The sequence below is a fragment of the Argopecten irradians genome, chromosome 8 (assembly GCF_041381155.1).
Source record: "Argopecten irradians isolate NY chromosome 8, Ai_NY, whole genome shotgun sequence".
Taxonomy (NCBI): Eukaryota; Metazoa; Mollusca; class Bivalvia; order Pectinida; family Pectinidae; genus Argopecten; species Argopecten irradians.
Window position 1 is genome coordinate 12,492,591 of NC_091141.1, and position 26,864 is coordinate 12,519,454.

The following is a 26,864-nucleotide window of genomic DNA, read 5'->3' on the forward strand; positions in this document are numbered from 1 at the left end:
GTAGAAAGTATGAAACGTCATGTAGATTCATCGGGAAGTGTGTCTTGCTTGCAATATATCATTGGATGAAATGAAGCACGAAATTCGATTTGCATGCAATTAACATTATCGTTTCATTGCAATACATTACAAGTATACAATTAGTGTTACGGAATCCGAAAGCGTTTTATGTAATTTTTATGTAAAACCCAGAGGCCCCTGGATCATGATAGTTATTTCGTTTTAAATGAAGGGAAACGACATCTTCATATAAATAAGCTAACTATTGTAACTAAAGGGGACCAAGCGGTACCTCTCTCTTAGTGAGGCTCCTAATTATGCAACAGCACACCTAGTCTGTAAATCAGCCCGTGCGCTACCAGCCTCGTGGGTTGTGAAATCATAAAACGACCACTAGATGGGACATCTATTTAGTTGGTAGGCAAGATTCATAAACGTATGCCAGGTACGTACACCCCGTATAGTTTGTTTGACACCCGTAGGACGAGGACCACGGGAAACTTTCGGACGACAAGTCGCCGGATACGCCCCCTACAGTCTAAGTGTTCTGAATGTCAGTCCTATCAGATAGGCATTTAAGACAATAAGACGGTGGGTTATTGTCGATTGTTACTTTTAATGAAGTTATTGTGGGTTTTTTTAACTTTAATTAGGAGATATCAGACGATAGCCGCACACTGGGATTTTAATTAGAAGGACATTCTGGGGAGTGTACGGTTTTCGGCGGCTGTGTCAGGTGGCATTGCAGGTGCAAACATGAGCCAGGAAAAATATTCCAACTTTGACAGTCCTGGTACGGACAAATCTTCCATACTTCCGGACATTAAATTTGGAAAAAATTTGGATATCAAATTAAGAGAACTGGCACTAGGTGCTTGCCTATTTGTAGCCGTTATTGCTCTCATTGTTCTCGCCGCCCTACTAGGTGGAAAAAAAGAGGAGCCAAAAGGCACAACGAACATTTATGAATCCATCTGTGTGTCGGGTCCATGTTTAAAAAGTGCTTCGTATGTCACACAAAATATGAACAAAACCGTGGATCCTTGTACGGATTTTTTCCAATACGCTTGCGGAGGTTATCCAACTGCATTCCCTCTTAACCCGACCCTGTCCTCTAGAACGATGTTTAACAACCTGTACACCGACAACGAGGAGAAGATAGAAAATCTTCTAACAGCTCCTCTTCTTCGCACGGAGGAATGGTCTTCAGAGCGCAAGATCAAGCACTTGTTCGAATCTTGCACCAATACGTACGCCAAAGACACAGCCAAAGGGACGCCTGTCCTTACCAAAATCCTTCCCGAGATTGGAGGCTGGTACGTTACGGGAACTCTGGATACATCTACATGGAATTTCCAAGATGCTCTGAAGAAAACCATTGTCGACTTTTGGACACACGCTTTCTTTACGGTATATGTAGCCACGGATTGGAACGATTCCACAAGAAAAGTTGTCGAGGTTTGTAGCATCTCTTTGTATGATTAGTATATATACTTTTTGTGATAGTTTTGAGAAGTAGTAAAAGTTTACATCAACTCAAAGGGGAAACTCATTTTTGCGTTAATCTTATTCTTTTATATAGAAAAGTTTCCGAAGAAAATTTTTGAAGTACAAAGTAGCATCAATCATAGAGTTACATGTATACGATTAATAAAAAGTGTTTAGCTATTTTACTATGTATTAAATTAGTATCATTTGAAAATTCTTAAATCATGTATTGACATACAATTGACAGATTTAAAACATGTTGTCAAGTATTTGTTTAGAAATAATTCAAACGTCTTCACCGTGTACATTCTTGGTGAGAGCGGCCATGTCTTAGGAACAGTTAGTAACGTCACGGAATTACCCAATATTACCAATATTGACCTATCGATAAAAAATAGCGAAACAAATTGTCCGTTATATGATTTTCTGTAGGCACGGGCACCTTACTGACATTTATTGGATTTTTTTGACACCTAATTAAAATGCATATTGTTAATTAAAACTTCTAAAAAAATAAACTTTTCCATTTCTTAGAAGTAAGTTAAAACTGTAGCTGTAGTCCATCACAACTCAGCTCACAATGCCTATTAGTCGCTGTTGTATCTATTTCAGCTTCACCTGTCAGGGACCTCCATGTATTGGTGGTACTTCGTCTCCAATGACACTGCTAAGGTAAGTTATTCATACATTATTTTAATTCTATGATTAACAATTATCTGTTTATCATCCGGTATGTGTCGTTTGTTGTTCTTGTGTTGTGTCCCTTTGTCCGTGTGCTTGGACAAAACATTAACAGGATCATGGTTTAAGTGTTGACCACCTATGTAAACAATATCTAAATACCTTTGTAAACATGGGATAAAGAGATACCACTGGCGTCATTTGCATATTTGTTAATTGTTCTTCAAAGTGAAAACGAATTCTTAAAGGTTAGAATTCTCATTTCTGGTTTGGTGCCATGTAATGCATCTAATTTGAACATTGTATACAGTGGCGTAGGAAGATGAAACGTAATGGGGGCGGGGGGTCAAAGGTCCTCAATATTTCGTCACCCTCCCTCCCCCCTCTCCCACGCCCCGCACCCACAGGAGATAATCGATATATTTTTTCATTACTATTATATAATCCTTGGGGGGGGGGGGGGGGGGGGGGGGGGGGGGGGTATAACCTGGAAAAATATTACGATTTAGAATGACTGAAATGAGCTTTACGATGTATTTTGATGATTTTGCGAGGTGCGAAGGCACGAGATTTTGGTGGTTTATGGGGGTGGTTTATTTTCTAAAATGAAGTACAAAAATGTGCAGAAGGACCCTTTTTTCTTTCAAATTTGCATTTTTAGAACATTTCACTTGGCGAAAATGGGGGGGGGGGCAAAAAGACATGTTTGCCCCCACCCGTCCTGGGAAACGGTGGCGTGGGAGGGTGGGTGGGCGGGCCCCCCCCCCATTCCCCCCCCCCCCCCCCCCTCCCCCCCCCCCCCCGCTTCCCACGCCCCACGCCTATGGTATACGATTTAAAGATACTTGTAGAATACCACAATTTGACATGAAGAAAGAATTTTTATTATTTTGTTTTACCAGGATTATCTCCCCTGTCACACACATTTGTCAAATGTCTGGGCAATATAAAATACGGTATCTCACGTGATCATGTATTAGCCATATGGAGAATGGAAATAGTGGGAAAAACATAGTGTATTTATGTAATATATGCTTGTATATTTAGTCGTAGCTGTGATGACATAGTTCTGAACGATGAACGGAAGATTGGGAATGGAGTGGAGGCAGGGTATGATATTAAAATCAAGGTTTATTTATTTTCTTTTCTGATGTGCACGCGAAACATGCATGATTCCTGAAAATAAAATCATGAGTTGTCTCCCCCCGATATTCTCATGTTAGTAGTATGTCCACCTAGTCTGAATTGCGTATTAGTGGTCGACTCAAATTAAATTAGTATTTCTGTCATTAAGGCATTATGACAGGTAGGGAAATCAATGATATGAAGTAATAGAGTGGATAGGGATGGCAATCATAAATCATTTAGACGAGACTGAACTTAAGTTGTCTCCATTGTTCAGGATTGTTTGTATTCCTCTTTCTGCACTGTATCGAGTGATAACGAACTGTTTACGATTTACATGCTAACTTTTTAAAATTCCGATAGATACAGAATCGTGTTAATTAGCTATATATTGTTATGTATTCACTTTTTTATTTTTTTTTTTATTTTTGGAGAGATTTTATATGGGTACAAAAAGCATTTACATATGATATTCGATATTCATTATTTTAATCTAAATTGTAATATTCATTGAAAAAACAGAGTTTATTCTCTCTGTAGATATATATATATACGCTTTGTATATATTAATTAGTTATTAAGTATTTTCACATATATATAATCACTCGACTAATTTATATCATATCTGAAAAGGAGCCAGGAAAAAAGTAGTTGTCGTGTAGAGAAAGTGGTTTACAGTACACGATATTTCCTATAAAATATGATAGTAATTTTCTTGAGTTTTAATTGAACGATCAAAGACATTAATTTGCAAGTTGCACCCTTTTAGAAAAGCAGAAGAAGAGATTAAGTAGAAAAGAAGAATAGTAGGAAGAACTGAGAGAAAGAAGAAGTGGCAATGGACTGACAAGGCTCATCATTCTCTATGAGATTTATAAAATCATATGTAAAAAGATTAGATACCACACAGTGATCACGCAAAAAAAAAAAACCAATTAAAGCATATTAAGAGAAAAAGTTTAAAAATTGACATCATTCTAAAAAAAAAACTTTCCACTCACTGACAAATTTCATAATATGTGTTTCACCCTTGGTGGTTGCAATGTATTTTTCAGTCCTGTACATATCCTTCAAAAGATTTTTAAACGCAATCATTGATAAACCAATTTGGAGACATTTAGCACTATAAATATATTGCAATAGCAATAAAATGACAACATTATCTGTATCGTTTTTATAGTTAAAGAGTCCAAAAATGAAAGATTCCTTAATAAACGTAAATGGAATTAACACCATCTCTAATATGGATTCAAAATTTGACAGGAATAACTGAACATTTTCACAGTCCCATAATGTATGAACTATAGTCTCAATTTCAGTTTTACACTGATGACAGTATTCACGTTACGGGGATCACGTGCACTGAAAAGCTGAGCCCGAATATGTTAAAGCTTAATGACTAAATGCCGACTAATCCATGTACTTTTTACAAATAACACATTATCATATAGATTGAAATTTATATCTCACCTTGGTTTAGACCTCACGGGATTAGCCGGTGAATTAACAGCATTTTAACCACACGATCCCGCCCCCTGCTTTTGTTTGTTTAAATATTTTTTGAAATGACCAGCATAAGTATTTTTGAAATTCCACACCTGACGAAAGTCAGTTTCACTCAGACATTCTACATACAAAGAATGAAATTTTGCTTTCAATTTAAAGTGATGCTCGACGGTAGAATCAGCATAACCACAATATTGAATGTAACAGTATCCAAATCATATTTTTAATTGAAAAAATAATTAATAAACAAAATCAAACGAATCCGCGCTTGAAGAACACTACTTAATTCGAGGTTCTGCACGATGTACAATGAACGTCAATTCAAGACAGATTATCTCCCCATAGACAGTAGTTGTACATGTTACTTGATAAAATTGTTGTCTACCGCTTTTTATTTCAGAGCAGATGCATTTTCAGTCTGACTGTAATACTGGTTGTCTCCCTTTGTCTTAATACATGTACATATCCAGTGAAGATTACTCTGATGTGTTTCCAGTTTGCCTCTAACATAGCTTTCATATTTTACTACATATTTCAACTAGCCTCAGAACGGTCATTCCGATAAAAAGTTCTTTTTTGTTTAATGTACAAGCGATGTTTTCATTTACAAATACCATGAAGATGTACGCACTCTAAGTAAATCGCGGAGCGGTGTTTGATGAGACTACACTGAAACTTTTATGTTACAACATAAAAACAATTCATTCAAATCAATCCTTATAATTCAATTTACTAAAGAATTAAAAAAAAAATAAAATCCAAATTCATTTGGTGACTCTTTTTCTATGAAATCAAAACATCATCATCTCAGTCAATCAAAAGAAACGTTACAAATAGCGACGTCAGTTTTTTCCTTTATTAGGCGATCAAATAAATGTTAAAGCCAATAGAAATGCTCGTTACAAGCAAAAAGACATTAAATGAACATTCAACATATACCTAACGTTGACATTCGAGTTTCAGTCAGTGAACTCTAAATGAAAACAGATCCTATATTTCATATAAACAAGACAATGCCCTTTTAATGACAGATCTCCATCCTCTTTGTTGGTCGATAAGTGTTAGACACCGCCTGCTTGCAATATGAAGTTTGAAGCGCCTGACCTTTTATAACACTATGACTGTCAAAAACACTGTTGTGATAGTAATCGTTAGGCACGTTTCATCGCAAAAGTCAAACCCTGAATGAAAAAAGTTACCACTCTATATTGTGACGATGAAAGTTATATTTTCAAAAAAGATGAATTAGACAGATTTGACATCTTTCATTCCAAATCGGTAAAGCTATGCTTTGGACGAGGAACTATTTTAAAGTTTATGGCAGAAAACTGCTGTATTGAATATGGTTGTTTTGTTCGCGGGAGATTGAATATCGCTGTAGTTGTGGTCGAATTTGTTTCAGTAAAATTAAATACTCGCGAATAAAACGGAAAGAGTGACGAGTAAATTAAGTAAGTAACCTGTGTATTTTTTTCTGTACTTCCACCGAATTAGTATGAAATGTACTCCCGTGAAATTAGATAACTCTACAGTAAAACATAGAACTCGATATAGATGAAATCATTTGAGTTTAATTGTTGACTTTCAAAGGCTCGTGTTGACCTATCATAATGGAATTACATTCTATAAATAGTTAAATTCATAAAAAGGGATGCGAACCGTAAACACACTAAAAATAAAATACTCCAACAACATGGTTCATATCAAAAATAGCCTTATGATTTGTTTTCTTTTTTGTCTTTTTATTGTCACATTATTAACTTCTATCCCCCATAGCTTGCTTATTGTATCAATTTAACCGCAAACCTGTGTGTGTTAAACTGATCCCCAAAGAATTACAACATTAATTAATTTCTTTGCAGTTCGTTGTATTTCTTTACTTTGATTAAATATCTATATTTGACGGATCTTGTTCCATAATGGCGCCGATATTTGTCTTAATTAAGTGTTGTTGTTTCATGCAGTCACAATTCTATGTACTTATTGATGTTTTATAACCAGTTTGTATCTGAGAGATTAATCATGCTTTCAAACCTTGGAAGTTTCATTCTCGTTTATGTGGCGTTATTATTTAATGTTTGTTTTGATAGGATTCAGAATTGTACTTGGTATCACATTTGGCTGAAAGCTTCATCAAAAGGAAGCCTGTCTTGGCTTGTGTAGATGCCTCTTGAATAACGCCATGTTATGGTAATAAAGCGACAAATTAGCTGAGTTTATCTGTTTTATTCATTGTCATGGTTTGATATTTTCCCATAAGACTCCCTCTACAATGCTTTCCTCGATTTGCTGACCAACGGGTCCCATTTTCCGAAACCAATGGCTTTTCGAAACCGTGTCAAGCGATTTGTTTCGTTCATAAAAGGTCAAATAATGTGATTAAGAGTGAGTCATTTTTGTTTCCTCAACAGTGAGGTTCATTAAGGTTCAATGAAACAACTTAATAAAGGCAAATAGTCTCAAATAGATATACATAAGTACAAGTATGTCGAAAACAAAATTCTTTACAGAAACAGACGATATTGATAGGGGGCAGCGCCTAATGACCTCCCCACTGACTGATTGTACTCTAACTGGACGGTTCATCCTCCTCGTAACCGAATCATATCCTGATGTCAGTTCACACAGGTCATACACGGAGACATGCTAATAATCCTTGACTGTCGTTGTAAATGTTAATGCTGCAGTTTGTTTTTAATTCAAAGTTTGAAGTTTTACAGCTTAGAAATTTTGTTTGGGTATCAAAACTCGTTTGTACAGGTATTCCATGTTTTTGTTTTGTTACAGTACTTCGTAAATACTGAACATACGCAAGCCATACACGTTTTGTGTTTAACTTAAACTTATATATGGTATCATGTGGTTGTGTGTGAGAGTAGATATGTATTTAGAAACGTGTAACGGTATTGGATCATCATTTTATGCAGTTAAGCTATCAAAATTTATGTCGAGCAGACGTAGATAATCAAACGTTTTATATATTCTAGATTTAAGCCATTTATAAATACATGGTTAGTTATTATGGCTTTCGTTAAGTTGTCGAAAAAGGTTTGACTTTTATTGTATTTCTTCTTTGAATATTACAGAGTTACCCCCCCCCCCCCCTTTATGGGTAGGTATCTATTATGACATCATTCTTTTGTGAACGAAATTTACGTCATTTTCTCTAAAAAGTATGACGTTAGGTTCGCAAACACATGACGTCACAATCAATACCTACTGGCAAGTGCAGATAACTTTCAATTTAATTGACTGTGTCCTTAAGACATAGAGCTACATGTATAACGGACCACATGTACATGTATGTAGTTTACAAACACGCATGCACCGGGTTCATGTAATAAAAGCTTAAAGTGCATTAATTGTTACTGTTTTCATATGTTGTTTTTGAATTATACTTCTTACGAAATCATTGGATTGTAACTGTCATCACGAAGCAGAATTTACAATGCGATGCTCATTTAGTTTCACACTCATTTCAAAATGTAAAAAATCCAGAAAAATAATAAAACAATTATAGCATTTTGATTTCGGTCAATACATGGTTATATCGACCACAGAAAAAATATTGACCGAGGATGTAAATATCGACATCGGACTACGTCCTCGGTCAATATTTTTTCTTTGGTCGATATAACCATGTATCGACCCCATCAAAATGCTATATTTGTATAATATTTTGTATCGTGTGATCTATTTTAGGATCAGTCCGACCTCCAGATGTTGATGACGTTTCATATTTCTATTCATAGTACTGGTGTGACCTTGAAGTTGATGATGGTCTGATAATTTCTTAATGCATATATTGTAGTACTGGTTTGATATCCGAAAATTATTTATGATTCGTTATTTTCCCATTTTTAGTAACAGTAAGACTTCCGGAAAAGATTGATAATTCGTTAGTTTCTATTAATAGTACCAGAAGTTGATTATGACCTTCCCGATTTATTTATAGTACCGGTCGGACCTCCGGAAGATGATGATGACACTGTCCACGTACATGTTGCGAGACTCCAACGTCACTCTGGACGAGGCGACGAAAACGGAGAGGCTTAACACCTTCGTCAATGACGCTTACTACGTAGAATCAATGCTCGCCAATGTAAGTATATAGATGCTCCACCGCCGTCAGAGCATAAAGGACATTCATCATTTGAACAATAATTGGTGTTCAATCATATATATATGTCCAATTAACACAAAATCTACAATAAAATAATAACTTATTTTGCCTTTGATGCATGCGCAATCAATATTTCATTCCATATGGGGTATAGTGACACGGATTTTTTTCGGGATGCAATTAATTATTGCTTTATATTTTCAACTGAAAGTAAAATTAGAAGCTCTAACTTTTCAACGGTGGTAATGGTGTAAAGTAAGTAACTTTTGTAACTGAAGAAAAATACTAAATCGTTTGCTCATGTTTTTGAGAGTGAAAAAAATACCATTTGTTAGCGGTGGAGCATCTCTAAGAAAGAGAGAAAAAAGATCTTAAATAAATAATTATGATTATAAAAAAAAGAAACATGAAAAAGCCTTTAACAATAGTGATATATTGTATAAACGATTTTTAACCGACATTGTCTCACACTTACTAAACAATGTGAGATAAAGAACAAATTATTTTTTTTGGGAACTAATTTTAATAAACTTGAAATAAAAACGCAAAGAAAATGTTGTTAAGGTGAATTTGATATAATTAATCATCAAAAATATAATAAACAATGTATTGAGATTCCATATTCAAGCATAATAGTAACTTTTCAGATCTATGAAAAAGTCCTATTTGTCGAACCATTTGTATAAAACTGCTGCTTGAAATACAGGAAAATAAAAAAAGAAGAAGAAGAAAAATGTCAATGTAGATGTAGAAATCTATCCTTGAGAGATCGAAAACTTGACTAATTTCTTACTTCATCGCATTCTACTAACTTTCTACGCAGTTTCAAATACGTGGAATATTAGAGAACACATGTTCGTGATACGGAGTGACACTGCACTATCAGTTGTTGGCGCGGAGGGTAAACAGTTGTAACTACATAACACACATAAATGGCTGGCAAAACAATGAAGACAGATTTTTTTTCATTCAGCTTTCATGCAACCGTATAAAAAACATTCTTTACTTGTTATCCTGAGGAAATTTTCTGCAAAAGCTCCCTAGATAATCAACGCGTGTGAAACTAACATTCACTACAACTATCAGGAGACGGTTTATAGATTTACTAAAGATTTTACCAAGTGTCTAACAAAGATATCTTCACACAGACAAAACAAAAGTGCAATTAAATAAACATCTTGAAAGGTTGAGAACTTCCTAGTCACAATGCTGGTGATATTGTGTTGATCAAAATAACAGACCTGTGATAAACACGGCAAAATATGCAGTCTTTTAGAAAATTCGCCATGGCTAATACAGTTTATTTAAGTATGAAAAAAATATTAGCAATAAGGCATATCATAAGATATTCTTTGTCCCAAACTTCGTACTCATGAAAATGCAAACGGAAGTACATCATAAAGAGAATGAATGACATACGATACTGCGTTTGTAACTTTCATTAAGCTAAATCGACACATTCGTTGCATACATTTTTTACATTTGATTTGTCTTTCTAAGAAGCAATAAAGCGATCAAACTTTATTGTTTCCTTTTGAATGGTTTTAATTTGCTTCATTTCTCATTTCAAACACTTCTTATCTTATTTATAGTATGCTAGAAAAAGTACAATTAAGTGATATTATGTTATTATTCCTCTCACGACCACACAACGGAATTGATGTGGAACTTTCTTTAGATGGCGAAGACCCCGAATTCAGCACATGAAACATTCTGATGTTCCTCTTCAATGTAAATATACCATTGGGATCCATGGCAAAACTTAGACAAACAAAGACAAATAATAAAAAATCGTGTCATCGATTCAGAACATCGGAAACGGATGTGGATTTCTAACTCTCAGACTCTAGAGCCGGTTCTCAATTTCTTAATATCAAAAGTCAATCGATTTATAGATACTATGTAGCTGATTTATGAATGAATCTTATATCTAACATAGTATCAGCGTCGTGCATAAATCACCAGAACAAGGAAGGGACACGGAAAGGACATTCAAGACGATGCACGTGTTCAATGATATAGATCTCTATCTATCATTTACTGGTATACCACATGGATATATACTTATGATAAAAGGGTTTTCCTTTTTATGAATGGCAAGTCCCCGTTACTTCATGATCAAATATCGCTATTTATTGCCCACGCACACCATTCATCACGCACTTCTCCACAATCTATTTGTATCATCGAAATAGGGCTTTGACAGTGCAGTAAGGTTTTTTTTATTATAAGACCTTTTAGCATGTGTTCTGCAGTCTCTATATTATATGTAAGCAATGAAATGATATTCTCATTTGTACTAGATATTTAGCTTCAGTAGAATTACAACGCGAGAACTTCAGCATGATTCCTTCTCAATTCATCATCCTTATTTAGTAACATTACTCATTTGTAACTCAAAACCAAGTCAACGATTACTCTTTACAAATGCATTTATGATAATATGTACTATAGTATGTTACAATACTAGTATATACGGTTAAACACACTTTATTTCGCATCGACTTAATTGCACGTTTTATTGTTTAGCGATTTTTCATGGAAAGGTATTTCTCGATTGGTAGATATTTGGTTCTTCATTACCTATAATTACAACAATGTCTCGGCGATTGATTTTCCTCAGTATCCTATTACTCGCAAATCGATTCGCCCATGAATTTTATATTAATTTTAGCGTGTTTGGTGTTATATGTTAAATCAATGCCAGCATAGATAAATATAACAGAATTGTTTTAGGTTCAAAATTAAATTTTATTTGAAAAATCATAGTAAATTAGAAAACATTGCGTGTCCCCGCACATGGTGAGATTCATTCAACACGCAAACCTATATTTACTTCCCATACGTTTAAATTTCTTTGACCGTTGTTTTTAATATAAAATGACACACAATAATTAATACACTAACATAGTTCCGTCTCAACTAGAGTATAATGGCTGATGAGATTTGCACCACCTAACCTATTGCTTTCATCCCCCTGTAATAAGAGGTAATTAGATTTATTCTGAGACAAAAATTACCAGTTTGACTGAAATCCACGAATTTAACACCAGCGAAAAAAACAGAATTTTGATACTGTTACGCAGAAATACACATGGACAAATGGGTAACCTAATGGTTTCACTCTCAAGGCTGATAGGTGGTTTTTCTCCACGTCCTCCGGTTTTCCTTACATGACCCAGACTGTTGATAGGACGTCAAACTAAACAAAGCAAATCGCTCTCAATTGACAATAATCTACGTTAACTGTAAAGGAAATACTGGAACTTCTTATGGTCTTGATTTGGTATACCACTAACTCTTGCAAATAAGTTACATAAACGAGGCCGCGACATATGGACCTTGCGAAATCAAAGCGCTACACAATACCAGAGTAGCACACATATTCGAAAAAGAAAGGTTATAATTCATAACTCCAGCTGAACGTATAAACTTTGTTTCTTTTGTTTTTCTTTCTTTTTTTTAATTTCATCACCAAAAACATACTTTCCCTTGTAGATGGAGAAAATAGAAATCAGGCTAAATTATAAACTAGTTATTGTTCTCTTATGTATCATTTCATCATCGTCTGTAATTGTCTTTTGGTTGTATGATATAAAGGGAGAAAATTTGCATTTTGAGACGAACAGAAAGCACGCAAGTACAATAAAAGTAAAAGAAGATATATTGTGTATGTTACATAAAATTAGATTAATTTCATCATCAAAAACACATTTTCTCTGGAATTTCCTTTAAGTTGCATGGAACAAATGGAGAAAATTTACATGTTGAGTCCACTAGAAAGCATGCAAGCACAATAAATGTAAAAGACAGACATGTGATATAAATTACAAGTTAGTCTCTTGGTAGCTATGTGACTATTCGAATAACGTAGGGTATAACCTTGGAGGTGTTGTAACACAATTCTACCAAGATTTACTGTGCCTGTGTGATTCTTTCAGAAAGCAGACAATGATAACTGTAGTGTTATTTAACATGGAATTTAGTATGATTGGTATTTGAAGAAAAAACCTAATACCATATGTCTGTACAAAAGCAAGGGAGGCATTTGGCGGTCGCTGCACATGCTTTATAAAACAAGAATCATCTGTTGTAAGCTTTCACTATAATCAAAGTCTCGTTTCAACCTTGCTCAAAAGGTTTACCTGATTTTTTGATTTTCAAAACATATAAATGCCTGTATTTGAAGCAAGTACTCATATGAAAATTTGTCAGAAATCAAATTTTCATTTTTTGTTTAGAATTTAACATACAACAGTTTAAGGAATTATCAATGGGGCAGCCATTTTGCTTCTTACGCTTTGTAGAGAGTAAACATTTCACAAAAAGAAAACTATTTTAATCGTCGTCTTTTCTACTTTTTTTAATGTTTCTACTCGTGATTTTGCTCTTCCTGCTATCAAGTTTCTAACTTATACATCTGTCACTAAAATTGAATTGGATTATGGTATAAATACCTTCTATGAAAATTATTCTTGACCAGCATTACAATGGCTCGAATTCTAATGCAACCTAGGAGAAGTTTCAGGGTATATTGCATCACATCTATACGACCTTTTAAAGAGAAAAAAGACACATAATCTATCAGATATCAGTTTAACATACCTGATAATATTTCCACTATCTCTTTTCAGATAACCCTGAACACTCAACCCTCTTACAATCCACATGCCGAAGAGGAGCGCGAGACATTGCGAGAATTCGATACAACGACAGGAAACGCTGTAAGTCAGAGGCAACACCATTTAGATAATGTTATAAGCATGAAAATGAAAACATAAATTCTACCACACGGAACACTGTTATGTTGCATTGAGACTTTAAGTTAATTTACATAATGAAGAAAATTGAAACTAAAAAAAACCAAAAACCAAAAAAAAAAAAAAAACAAAAAAACAAAACAAAAGTGAACTATTCAATATACATGGCCAGTCACAGATAACATCACAAAAAAAGTTAAAAACAAGATTGACTAAGTAAACTCATTTGTTTCAAGATCCCAGGACCAGGAAACATAAGCGTCGTCAGACAGCTATTATCTATACAGTTCCTAGTTAAATATGAATATTCACAGTTCTATTGATTTTTTGTTACATATCTATACTTGAACACAACGGAAGTCGAAATGGTTTTAGTATAAACAATGTAGATATATATTTTAACCAGCCCGATTATGACATTAAAAACCTATCATCATGCACGTCAATAATAAATTTCTTAATTTCTAAACGAATCAAATTTTAGAAGACAATAATCATGCTTTCATATGATGGGGTTTCAAGTTCAATACAAAATCACCTGTGACTTTTAAATTTCACTTATTGTCTAAACAACAATTGATATTCAATGACTGTTTCATATTCATAAAATCATGTGCTATCGCGGATAACATAAATAAAATCTGACAGTATTTCCGTGTTAGCTAAAATTTATCGACCTAAATGGGGTCAGCGAGGACAACGATATTGCGCTGTATCCCATGCCATTAAGATATATTAGTATGACATTAACTTGGATCCGTATCCGAGAACAATGGACTAACATCGTGACAAAGAGTTCATTATGTTGTATTTACTACTATATAATCGATAAGATGTCTCTCATATTCTTCTAACCTGGTGATTTATCGCATTTCAAGGCGAGCCTTTCAGTCCAAATGGTTTGAGAGATGTTTCCTTTCTGTTGCGGTTTATCTATTTTTTATTTATCCCTGTGGCTTTATAGCGAAATCCATCCTTGACACGGATCTCGATATAAGATTCAGATTAATTGAAGGGTTTTGTCGAAAGTAAACTTCGATGTCACCTGTATTTCAAAAATACATTGGTGTGAATGTGAGGTCATATTATTGGTTGTCTCAAAATCAATTGTAAATTTCCAATTAAGTTACATTATGTACATACCTATTTGTCATCACGAATACTGATTAAATCTGTAGTTTTACATCCAACAGGTGATGGAAATATTTGGATTTATGCACAGCATAAAGTAATTTATATCAACTATTTTTTCATCTATTATTATGTTTCTCCGGTTCATCAGTATAAAATTATGTTCCGTATCTGGGATTTATCTCCCTTACTTAGTAGTCACGTGACGTTGATTTATCACGTGACTCTCGATGAAAAAATTTTCACACACGTCGAAATTGAGCATTTATTTAATGCCAGTGATGAACTTGTTTTACATGCCAAAAAAGATGGGGGTAGCTTACAAATAAAAAACGCCATCCCATCATAATATCAACAGAAAGAATAGTATCAAATTTTAATTCTGATGCAAACAAATTATATAAAATCTTCTATCACACTTGTCTGGAGGAAATTACAGAAAGGGGAGGTGGTGGGTATTTTCAATTTCTTTCCCAGGTCGTTGCAAAGTGTGTGAAAATTTTTTCATCGAGAGTCACGTGATAAATCAACGTCACGTGACTACTAAGTAAGGGAGATAAATCCCAGATACGGCTTGTTTATCAATTTCTTAAAACGGTGGTTAGAAGTTAAAACTGACAATGCATGTAAAACACGCCTGTCCGCGACAGTGGAGTGTCTCAATATATCTTCAGGTCAATTTGACATGAAAATATCAATTTCTATGAATACCAGGGTTTTGACTTTAAATGACGTTTTTGCTCTTTTCGGGTGAATGTAACCTATACGAAATTTCATCTGACATAGACATGAAATTGACTTGAATTAACCTGAAGACATCGTGTCTGTGTAAAAGACACTATGCCTGTGTAATTTAAATCGTAACGTTATTGAAATCGTATCGACATATCAAATATTGTGTTGTAGATTGATTTCTCCAGTATCCTGACGGCCATGTTCGCGGAGGCGCGTTTGAGAGATACTGATAAGGTCGTTCTTTACGAGAAGGACTATCTCATCAGGATGTCGAATCTTGTAGGCAACCTTGGCCCGAATAGTACCAGGTAAGTCTTCAATTTCATATCTAACCAAGAACGGTATCTAATGGTATCAAATGACCCCCTTGTTTATATTAATATATATATATGTTAATATACATTATGTATACGGAAACGCATTACGTATATGCCAAACGTAACTCTAATCCAAGTTCAGTTTAGCGGGATAATCAAACAACTGTAGTCTGACTCCTAAAACGGCACGGGAAAATAAAGCTAAAAACACGTTTCGAAAACCTTGATTTAAAAACGATTACGCCAACAAAGCTATTTTTGGTTAAAGGTACTTCAACCGCTTTTGATTTCTAAATTGCCATTTTAAAACGAGTTGGATAGGACAAAAAACTTCATTAGGGTTCCTATGATACTACAGTTATTGCTACTTCCTTAAGATAAAAAAAATATAATGATATTTCCAACGCAGAAATCGTCATAGACAACCTTGAACTAGTTGACAATCACTTCGCCACACTACAAAGCAGCACAGTTTTATACAGTGAAGCTTGCATAATGTTTAGTGTTCAGCCAGACCAATATGGCTTGATCCCTCCAACATTTTTGCCTACCTCATGTAATACATAGCCTACCCAGGACCAGAATCTAACCAACTTAGCCTGATTTCTTCTACATTTTTTCGTGCCTTAAACGCAATAGAGTGAAGCCTACCAAGGATCTAATTCAAACCAACATGACCAGATCCTCCTATATTTTGCCTGCCTCTGGTCCTATAATGTATAGCCTACCAAGAATCAGATATAAACCAACATGACTAGATCCTCCTATATTTTGCCTGCCTCTGGTCCTATAATGTATATCCTACCAAGAATCAGATATAAACCAACATGACTAGATCCTCCTATATTTTGCCTGCCTCTGGTCCTATAATGTATATCCTACCAAGAATCAGATATAAACCAACATGACTATTTCCTCCTATATTTTGCCTGCCTCTGGTCCTATAATGTATAGCCTACCAAGAATCAGATATAAACCAACATGACTATTTCCTCCTATATTTTGCCTGCCTCTGGTTCTATAATGTATAGCCTACCAAGAATCAGATATAAACCAACATGACTATTTCCTCCTATATTTTGCCTGCCTCTGGTCCTATAATGTATATCCTACCAAGAATCAGATATAAACCAACATGACTATTTCCTCCTATATTTTGCCTGCCTCTGGTCCTATAATGTATAGCCAACCAAGGATCAGATCCAAATCAATTTGGCCTGGTCAAGCCTACATTTTGCCTGCGTCTGACGCTGCAATATATAGCCAACCAAGGATCAGATCCAAACCAACTCGGTCTGGTCCCCCCTACATGTTGCCTGCGTCTGACCTGCAATGTATAGCCTACCAAGAATCAGATATAAACCAACATGACTATTTCCTCCTATATTTTGCCTGCCTCTGGTCCTATAATGTATAGCCAACCAAGGATCATATCCAATCAATTTGGCCTGGTCAAGCCTACATTTTGGCCTGCAAGCTACATTTTGCTGCGTCTGCTGCAATATATAGCCAACCAAGGATCAGATCCAAACCAACTCGCCTGGTCCCCCCTACATGTTGCCTGCGTCTGATGCTGCAATGTATAGCCTACCAAGGATCAGATCCAAATCAACTTGGCCTGGTCCCGCCTACATTTTGCCTGCGTCTGACGCTGCAATATATAGCCAACCAAGGATCAGATCCAAACCAACTCGGCCTGGTCCCGTCTACATTTTGCCTGCGTCTGACGCTGCAGTGTATAGCCTACCAAGGATCAGATCCAAATCAACTTGGCCTGGTCCCGCCTACATTTTGCCTGCGTCTGACGCTGCAATGTATAGCCAACCAAGGATCAGATCCAAACCAATTCGGCCTGGTCTCGCCTATATTTTGCCTGTATCTGACCCTGTACTACCACCTCAGTTTCACGGCTACTTAGTTTAACAACAGTGGTGGGTGGCAGACAATATCCTACCAACACTTCAAAGCTCTCATCAATCAGTAGCGCGACATCAGTGTATAGGTTATACACGTGTATGGATGATCCTATTTGAAATACTAGAACAAAAACTGTCAATGGTCAGCTTACAAAGTGGCACCTGTATCATTTACGTTATTGTATATCTTGATATATCCAGATAGAAGTGCGTAACGTTTGTACCATACGGCGTCAGCTCACAATTATAACATAATGGCGTAATTCTTATTAGAGATAAAACAACTTTATATGAAGCCTGTCACGGAAACCTTTGTCGCCGTAGATCGATACAATATTATCAAAACAAATAATTATAACGACCCAATGAGATTTAAAAAAACCCAAATATATTTGAATGCCGGACGTCACAGTGTTAAGGAATTTTTAACTCGAATTTATCGTCGTAGTTCGATTCTTAGACAGAACGTGAATGAGGACAGAAAGATTTCTCATGGGCACTTCATTTGATGCCTACAATCTTGTATATCTGGAAAAACGCGTTGTTATGGTGGCTGATTTCCGCCAAGTTGCGCTGTCACATTGGCGACCTCGCCATGCGACACTCTGATAATGCGACATGCGACATTACGACAGGTTTCGAGTCTCAGTTTTTCTGTTACTTTTTTTTAAAATTTTTCTGTTGCAAACTTGGCGCATAACCAAATACCCACGGCAGTATTATAAAGGTCTCATATGAATTCAAGGACGCGTAGAATTTGAGAAAGGAGCAAGGAGCGTAGTGAGCTGGCCTGGGTCGAACAAACACATTTGGAGGTTTCGAGCCCCGGTCTAGTCGTTGCATTTTCTCCTCTCCTGTTATATATACATTATTTCTCTCATAGCTACACGTGTAGTACTGGCTAGTCTCGGGTAATATCTATCCAATAGAGCCTCGCGACGTCACAGCGTTATAACAAAATTACTATTTTGGGGTACAATTTTAACATTAAAGATAGAGATATTCTACCCTAAGGATCACAAAATGTAAAACCGTTGACAAGCCTCAGGTTTTACAACAGTTTAATTGTGACCTACGGGTAGAATGGCCCTATCCTTTATATCTACATGTAAAAGTATCTTATAATATTAAGCGGTTTTTTTTTTCATTCTCCAGGATACTGAGTAACTACCTGGTATGGAGGGTCATCCACAAATACCGCCAGGAACTCTCCTGGGACTACATACACGCCAACAGAGACTTTTACGTAGACTTATATGGAACTCCGAATTTCCTCGGTACAGTAAAGTACTGCTTCAACACAATGGAAATATACCTCGGGGACGCTCTGAGTGCTCTCTTTGTTCGCGACCACTTCTCCGACAAAAATAAACAAAAGGTAAACAGATATGGCATGTAAAAATATTAAATTAAGTTAAGTTGAGTGTACAATGTAAATTGTAAACCTTTGGTTACCGAATTTTCGATAATTTGTATAAGAAACAATAAAAAATAATATAAAGTAAAACAATGCCGCTTAATTGATAAAAAAAAACCCACAACACACAACCCCCCTCCCTCCACAATAAAGAAAGAACATAAATAAAAGAAAGAATACACCAAAAATAATTGGAAATGTTGCATTCAGAAGTTAAAAAAATTGCTAACTTACATTTTATATCGGTAAAAATATCCTAATTACCATACTATGTGTCTATGGAATTAGTTTAATGAAAGAATGCTTAGTGATGACTTTTATCACTGTTTTTATATTTCCAATGTTATGAGCTATGCGTATATATTTTCTAGAATTGTTCATACGGTTTCTTTTTGTGGTTACTTATAGGCTGTGGAGATTGTAAAATTCGTGAAAGACGCTCTAACAAGCACCACTGTTGATAACATTTTCGATCAAGAGACAAGGGCCAAGGCAAAAGAGAAGGTGAGTGTTCCGTGCTCCTTCAGCGTAATGTTCAGGAATACAATGACCAAATTGCATCAATGTACATTATATAAATGACCGATCGCCAGGAAGTATGTAGCCATGCCTCGTGCTCGCAAACGCACATGTACCTATTCACTGTCGGGGCAAACATCGTAGCTTACACAATGCAAAATACAAGGTCACGTACGGTTTATTGACAACTGGTGATCCGTCAATACTAACGTTTATAATTACTATTTAATTCCATGGAGCATGGATATTTTCTGTTAATCTATTCACACAGTAAGTCATTAATTTGTCTTTTCGTACAGTTAGTACTACGATTAATGAACATATTTGAAATAATTTGAAACCAATAGGTACGGAATAGTATATTAATTACATGTAAAAGAAGCAGATATTTTGTGTTACGTCAACGTAGAATATTTGGAAAGAAAACGTTATCATCCAATCACACTAGTTTGTGTTGCATATGGTTTTTCAAGGAACGTTTGGAAGAAAAAAACAAAATAAAAACCTAAAAAAGAACATTAATTGTAGAGAAATAGTCACCATACGTATCGATGACTGAACAAAATAGTCAAGATAAACGGAGAATTTTCTCATTTTATGATTTTCAGATTTAAAAATGTTTAAACAATTCGGTTTATTTGTAGCTGGAGGCTGCCATGTATAAACTGGGCTATCCTGACTTTCTGATGAATGATAGCGAGATGGATTCCATGTACTCTCCGGTAAGTGGCAATAAACGTGTAATAGGATGGGAATAGTCTGCCACAGGCAGGGGTCGAACTCGCAACCCCAGACGTACTGATCCGCCGCTCAACCTATTGAATTTAAGTCAAAGTCCCACTATCCCTAAGTTTTCAGTTTTGGTCTTTGTTTATGCCCGGACAATTGCAATTGCGGCATCAAAATGGGAAGGACGCTTATAGTGACATAGGCGCTTATTGGGTCGAATACGGTAAGCAAATCTGAACAGCGCTAAAGATAAATTATGTTTAAACCATATGTTTTTGTTTAATCATATATTTATCTCCCTATTGCAGTTAAAGGTGGATAAAGACGACTATTTTGAGAATGTTCTCAGCATGAACCAATTTATTAGGATCCAATGGAACACACGACTTCAGAAAGCGCGTGACGTAGATGAATGGTACTTCAAGACATACGACACTCTTATCTCTTACTACAATGGGTGGAACGAGCTCATAGTACCGGCCGGTCTGCTACAGTTCCCCTTTTATGACAATTCTCTAAAGCATTACATGAACTTTGGCACGATGGGCAGTATTGTTGGTCATCACCTCGTTCATGGAATAGACGAATGGGGTGATTATTATTAATTACAAATTCACACATACAATTCTACGACGCATCGAGTCGCTATCGATGATTTTGTTTCCATATGATATGGTCAAACAACGTCACATAAAGAGGTTAAATAGCATTAAGACGGGTAAATGTCTAACTACAAATCTCATATTGGTAACATATGGTACCCTAATATTGGGAATCAGACACTGACCATCACTGGTAAAACAACATTAAGTTAATAAATACTAAAGCAGGACTTAGGATAGAACTTCACCTTATTCTTAATTCAGTAAAAAATAATAAAAAAAAGAGATAAAATAACATATCAAAAAATAATAATCACGCATAGTTTTTTTAGTTCTTTTGCGTTCAAGTGAATAAACCAGTATGCGTACATGGTTTAGATTTTCATAAAATAAAAACAAAATCTCGATTTTAGATTTGATGCATTGCACGGAAAATGTCTTATATGGCTTTTTTTTATTCCCAACAAAATTTCCAATAATTAAAAAAAAATTATTACACACCGTTTTTTGCGTTTATTTACGTTTAGGTGAATAAACCCGTATGCTTTAGATTTTCATTTGATAACAAAAGTTTTCTAAAATCAATCTATTTACTGCATTATCCAGTAAATATGTTAATAACAACCACGCTTACAAGTTTTGTTGTTGTGTTTTTTTTCATCACTTGAAAAGTAACATTTTAAACATTTTTGTTTCTTCATTAACACCCCATACGTATTTTATACACTGTTAATTAAGTTTTCAATATCTGTTTATTATCTCCAGGGTCCTATTATCAGAAGGATGGTACTGTGGACAATTGGTGGAGCAACTTTACCAGAAATAAATGGGAAGAGACTAAGAAATGTGTTGGTGATTACTACTCTTCCAAGACAATGGGGCCATTTACTGTACCAGGTGATCCTAAACCAGTCACAGTAAGTTCAACTACGCAGGCATTAATTACTCTTTGGTTTAATAAACGTAATAGATATCACAATATATATCGACATTAAAGTGTGATATCCCAAACCATTCACTATAAGTTCAACTACACAAGAATGGGATTTTTCTTTAGATAACGTAATAGCAAATGGTTACGAAAGAATGATATTACATATTAATATTGAAATATAAGAACATATTAATTTCTGCTATTTATTGCATTACTTTCTTTTTGTTTATTCTGATTTAAATATTTTGTAGCTTCAAACGCGATGTGATTTTAATTAAAAATTGAAAGTTATCAAATGAAAACAAAATGTAGATATCTTTTGAGACTCATTAACAATACAAAAAAGGTTTAGAACCATGTGGTCCTAAAGAAAAAGCGTTGACTAATTCCCCGATGACATACACTATAAAACTTTCTCTCTGAAACCTAGAATTAAGATATTGAATACTACTGTTGAAAGCAACCAATATATCTATACTCAACACATAACTTCCTACAGGTACCCGTGAATGGACAGTACTATGGAAATGAGGGTATAGCAGAGGCCAGTGGAGTAAAAGTAGCTTATCAGGTACGTTGGGGCATAAATGATTAGGATTTACTGGAAGAGATGCTTTAGAAGAACGAGACAAAAGAAAATTTTGCAGATTATTAAGTTCATAGTGAGAAAATTGAAAACGGATAACTATTTCCGCTTGAATTTAAAAGGCTAGGTAATGGTAATATTCAACTTGACATCAGATATAACAATTCATTAATTGTAATCGATGAACAAGAACAGCTACGAAAGCATCACCATTTTCATTAAGTGTGGCTAGTGGTAATAGGGAAATGTGTACTTAATTTTGAATCAGATCAGAATTAATGAAACCAATTTGTGCCCTTCGATGGATCATTATATCATCATATACCGATAATGTTGATATTGGATAGTACGGATAGAAGTTCGTTATATGAGATGTAATATGTGCAAGATATTTTCCCATTTTGTCTTTTGATACAGCTTTATTCAAATGGGCTCTTTTTATCAATAAATTGATTCATGGAACAAAACATTGAAGATTGTATCGTGCAAATTGCCTACAATATGTGTGTATATTATCAATACATACTGTTTTCAGGCTTACTTGAATTGGATCAAACAAAATGGAGAAGAGAAAAAAGCACCCGGTCTAGATATGTCTAACGAACAAATGTTCTTCGTCGCGTTTGCACAGGTAAGTACCATTATATAAATACTACCTGCATACACAGCAGAATCGCCTAAGTATTATCATCCTTGGGAAAAATAACCGGCTATGCGGTTATGTAATAGTATTGTCTGATACATGACATATGATATTTGCATGACACAGAAGCGCTCAGTATGGAATCCCAATTATACTGTTGCAAGTAATTTCGTGGGACGTCTATAATCAATGTCGGAAACGCAGTAATAGTAACTAACAACACTTCATGTTCTAATAATCAACCATGTTAATTAGGGGAAGGTTCCACTAAACCTGGTGTACATATAAGTCGAGTGATGAAATTTCCTCACATCATACAATTCATACTATATTAAGCATTTGTTTAAATGATATAATATGTTTTCGATATTTAGACAAATACTTTTTTATATTGTTCACAAAATTCGGCTGAGGAAAGATTATTCCGCATAACCATTTATCTTTTAATCAGCTTTCTTTAATATTTTCATTAAGTTTTAGTGGATTTGGGGTGAGTTAGTTTAATATCTTATTAAAAACCAGGGTCATGAAAGGGCGTATCAGGTTTGTTGGCGGAGAAAAGCCGGAGAACCAGGAGAAAAAACGCCAAGTAATATGTAGTTTTTACGTGTTGTAACATTGTGTTTACAGACGATGTGTTACACTAGAAACGACAATACCGCTTACGACCTCGCCATTCGCGGACGCATCTCGGAAAACATCAGGTAAGTTATTTCGATCTTTCATCGTCAAAAGAGAGGCCAAGTATTACTTCTTGTTCTCGACCTAATCTGTCAAAGTAGCAATTAAGGAAACGGAAAAAGCGCCAGACCAGTTCTTGGTTCATGTCGTTTTGATTGTTGATGAACATACACTGTGAACGATAATCATGAGTATGACCCAGAGTACAAATATAAGTCTGTAACCTATGTATGGTGTCGGTGCAAAATGTGATAACATTTTGAAATAACATACAATTATTCAAACACGTTCATGGTGTTCGTCATCACGAACGCACTATCGGTACTGTGACATACTGTGTCTGGGCATAGATGGTATATTGGTGTAACACGAAATGCAAGTAAATGGTGTCTGCTTTCAGTATCTCCATTTATATAAAGGAATTAATTTACTTACTTGCCTGATGGACCTAATTGGTTGTAAGTATTCGTTGACATTTAACAGGAGAGAAATCTTTAAAAGTGCTCCGCCGCCGACAGAACATAAATAGAATTGATCGTTTGGAAAATGATTGATATTTAGTTGTGTAAAATCATATAAGTAATATAACAATAAAATATGGATAAAATATTTTGTTTTGCTTTGTTGTCTGCGCAATCAGTACCTCTTCCCATATAGGGTATAGCGCCATAGCTTTTCTTTCGGGATGAATAAGTTAAAATAATTTCAATTTAAATACTTTTACTCAGAAATAAGAAGACCAAGCTTTTTAATGATTATAATATTGGAAAGTGAGAAACTTTTGATGTGAAGACAATAACTAATTCGTCTGTTTCTGTTTTGAATAAATTTAAAAACCACGTTGGCGGTGTAGCCCCTTTAAACGATATGAAACATATGAAACACGAAGTTATCATGGAATATGAAGTGATTATCACGGTAACGCTATTACTGGGGTGGCAGCTGTCGTTACTCCCCCCTAGACTATGTCATAGCAAAACTGAGGTATCTCTATGCGACAACGGATGAGCAGAAAATATGTTCCTTTGGTGGACATTATCACTCATATATATATAAAGAGCAATTATTAGATACAATCTAAGTCCATATTCTGTTGTTTTTTACGTGAATGTGTGATTAATCATTGAAAAGGAGAATACTTCTTTTTTTACATGTAATACATATGTACTTTACTTTTTACAGAACTAACAGCATCCTATCACAACTTCCGGAGTTTGTGGACGCATTCAAGTGCCCTGTGAAATCGCCAATGAACGCAGAGAAGAAATGCAGCTATTTTTAAAATTTCTGTCCCGATTATTGCTAATTAGATAGGTCGTGTTAGTAAATAGACTATAGTCTGATTTTTAGAAAAAACAAAATCTATGGATACAAATCTCTTTTATGCCTACACTTTCGGCAACATATCTCCACGGTGCTGACCTGTATGTTTAGAACTGTCATGATTACAGATACCACGGTTACACATCAATAGACAATATTCCTCGGAAATAGACTTTTATGGATTATATACCCATATAACTACAAACTTACATGGTCCATGTGTGTCTGTCTCTATGGTTACCGACATCTATCGGGTCATAACGCTATTTTTGAATTATAGTCGGTGGTGGTTTGTGGCCCTGTGCTATAGATAGTGTAAATCAAGGTTTTTTCGCGGCAACTTATTTTCGTGATTTCAATTTCAAAACAAATTTCCTTTGTAGAAACGATTCTTGCAATATGTATGTTTTTGGTTATCGTTTCTGTCGTGTCATTTGTATTTATTCTTCACTTTGTGCCATTAACAATGTTATTTAAACAGAATGCTCAGATGTCTCGAGATTATTATATATGTTGTAGTCATATTGTTCCATGTACATATGTAGTTCTATATGCACTTATATATATCAAAACATGTATAACATTTTGTTTATTTTTTGATAATCATTTAGTTTTTTATACGAGTTTAAATTTTCAATTTATTGAATATCGATAATGGTAATTTGGAATAATATTAACCGGATGATTACAATGTAAATAACATTTAAATGTGATAATGCAGTCCTTATGTCTAACAATAAAGGTCGAACAAAGGCTTAAGGATTCATACATTACAGAAACTTTCATTATTGATATTGCGAATATAAGAAAATGAATCATGTACATAACATTAAATCTTAAAAAAACATTACATATATTCGTGTTTTGTATAAGATAACATGAGAAGATTTTTCTCACTTCGTTTCAAAGTGTATCTGACAACATCTCATTAGGGGTCAGTCTGGTGACCTTTTTGGTTGACCAATCAAATCACTGCTTATAGAATCCTGAGTATATATAAATTAAAATTCAAAGGACAAAGTTGTAGAGTTTACTTATTCCTATTCGTCTATGTAGTCAGTTTGTCCTTAGTTCTTGTAAACTTAAGTAAGTTCATATGTTCGTTTTCAGGAAGCCAGATAGAGAATGCGCATTAAAACTAATAGAACTTGAAAGGTCACCAGAATGTGACCCCTAACGGGATGTTTTCAACTCCTTTATGGAATTGAGAATATAGATGTCGAGTTTTGTGTCCATTCTGATTCGTAAAAAAATATATTCTGAACTTTTAGAGAGAAAATATAATTTTTCAGACGACTTATATAAAATTTCATATGAAATTATCACGGATTAATTTTAAAATTTTCCGTTTAGCCAATATCAATATCAATATTTGTCGAGAAACCAAAGTATACCGAACTCACTACAGTGTTCTGAAAGTGTTATTCCTGACGTCGCTTCGTCGCTTTAGTACGTCCAAAGTCTATGTTACAAAACAGTGAATGCACCACTAAAGTTTCGGTTCATTCTATCACTGCACTATGGAAGAGCAAAAATCGTATGAACTAATACTATTATAACTAATCTTACATAAACGCTCAGAAACCATTTTTTTTTTTTTGCTCTATCAAATCCTGCTTGAAACGATCATTTCTATAGGCTGAAGAAT

General features: G+C 34.9%; 1 protein-coding gene across 1 annotated transcript; it reads left to right on the forward strand.

Moving 5' to 3' along the window:
• The first annotated feature begins 406 nt into the window (after positions 1-406).
• Positions 407-26,064, forward strand: LOC138329402 (endothelin-converting enzyme 1-like). Its single transcript, XM_069276365.1, has 14 exons — positions 407-1,458; positions 2,101-2,160; positions 8,756-8,902; positions 13,558-13,647; positions 15,721-15,857; positions 18,938-19,160; positions 19,608-19,703; positions 20,363-20,440; positions 20,756-21,038; positions 21,815-21,966; positions 22,483-22,554; positions 23,105-23,200; positions 23,843-23,916; positions 25,076-26,064. The coding sequence occupies exons 1-14, from the start codon at positions 757-759 to the stop codon at positions 25,173-25,175; spliced, it is 2,310 nt and encodes a 769-aa protein (XP_069132466.1). The 5' UTR covers positions 407-756; the 3' UTR covers positions 25,176-26,064.
• Positions 26,065-26,864: the final 800 nt, after the last annotated feature.

What these genes read in the sequence shown, in the direction of transcription:
- LOC138329402 (XM_069276365.1), top strand. Translation starts at nt 757, where the DNA reads ATGAGCCAGGAAAAATATTCCAACTTTGACAGTCCTGGTACGGACAAA. An exon ending in CTTGGCCCGAATAGTACCAG is followed by an intron (nt 15,858 to 18,937) that starts GTAAGTCTTCAA and finishes TTCATTCTCCAG; the next exon opens with GATACTGAGTAACTACCTGG. An exon ending in CGCATCTCGGAAAACATCAG is followed by an intron (nt 23,917 to 25,075) that starts GTAAGTTATTTC and finishes TACTTTTTACAG; the next exon opens with AACTAACAGCATCCTATCAC.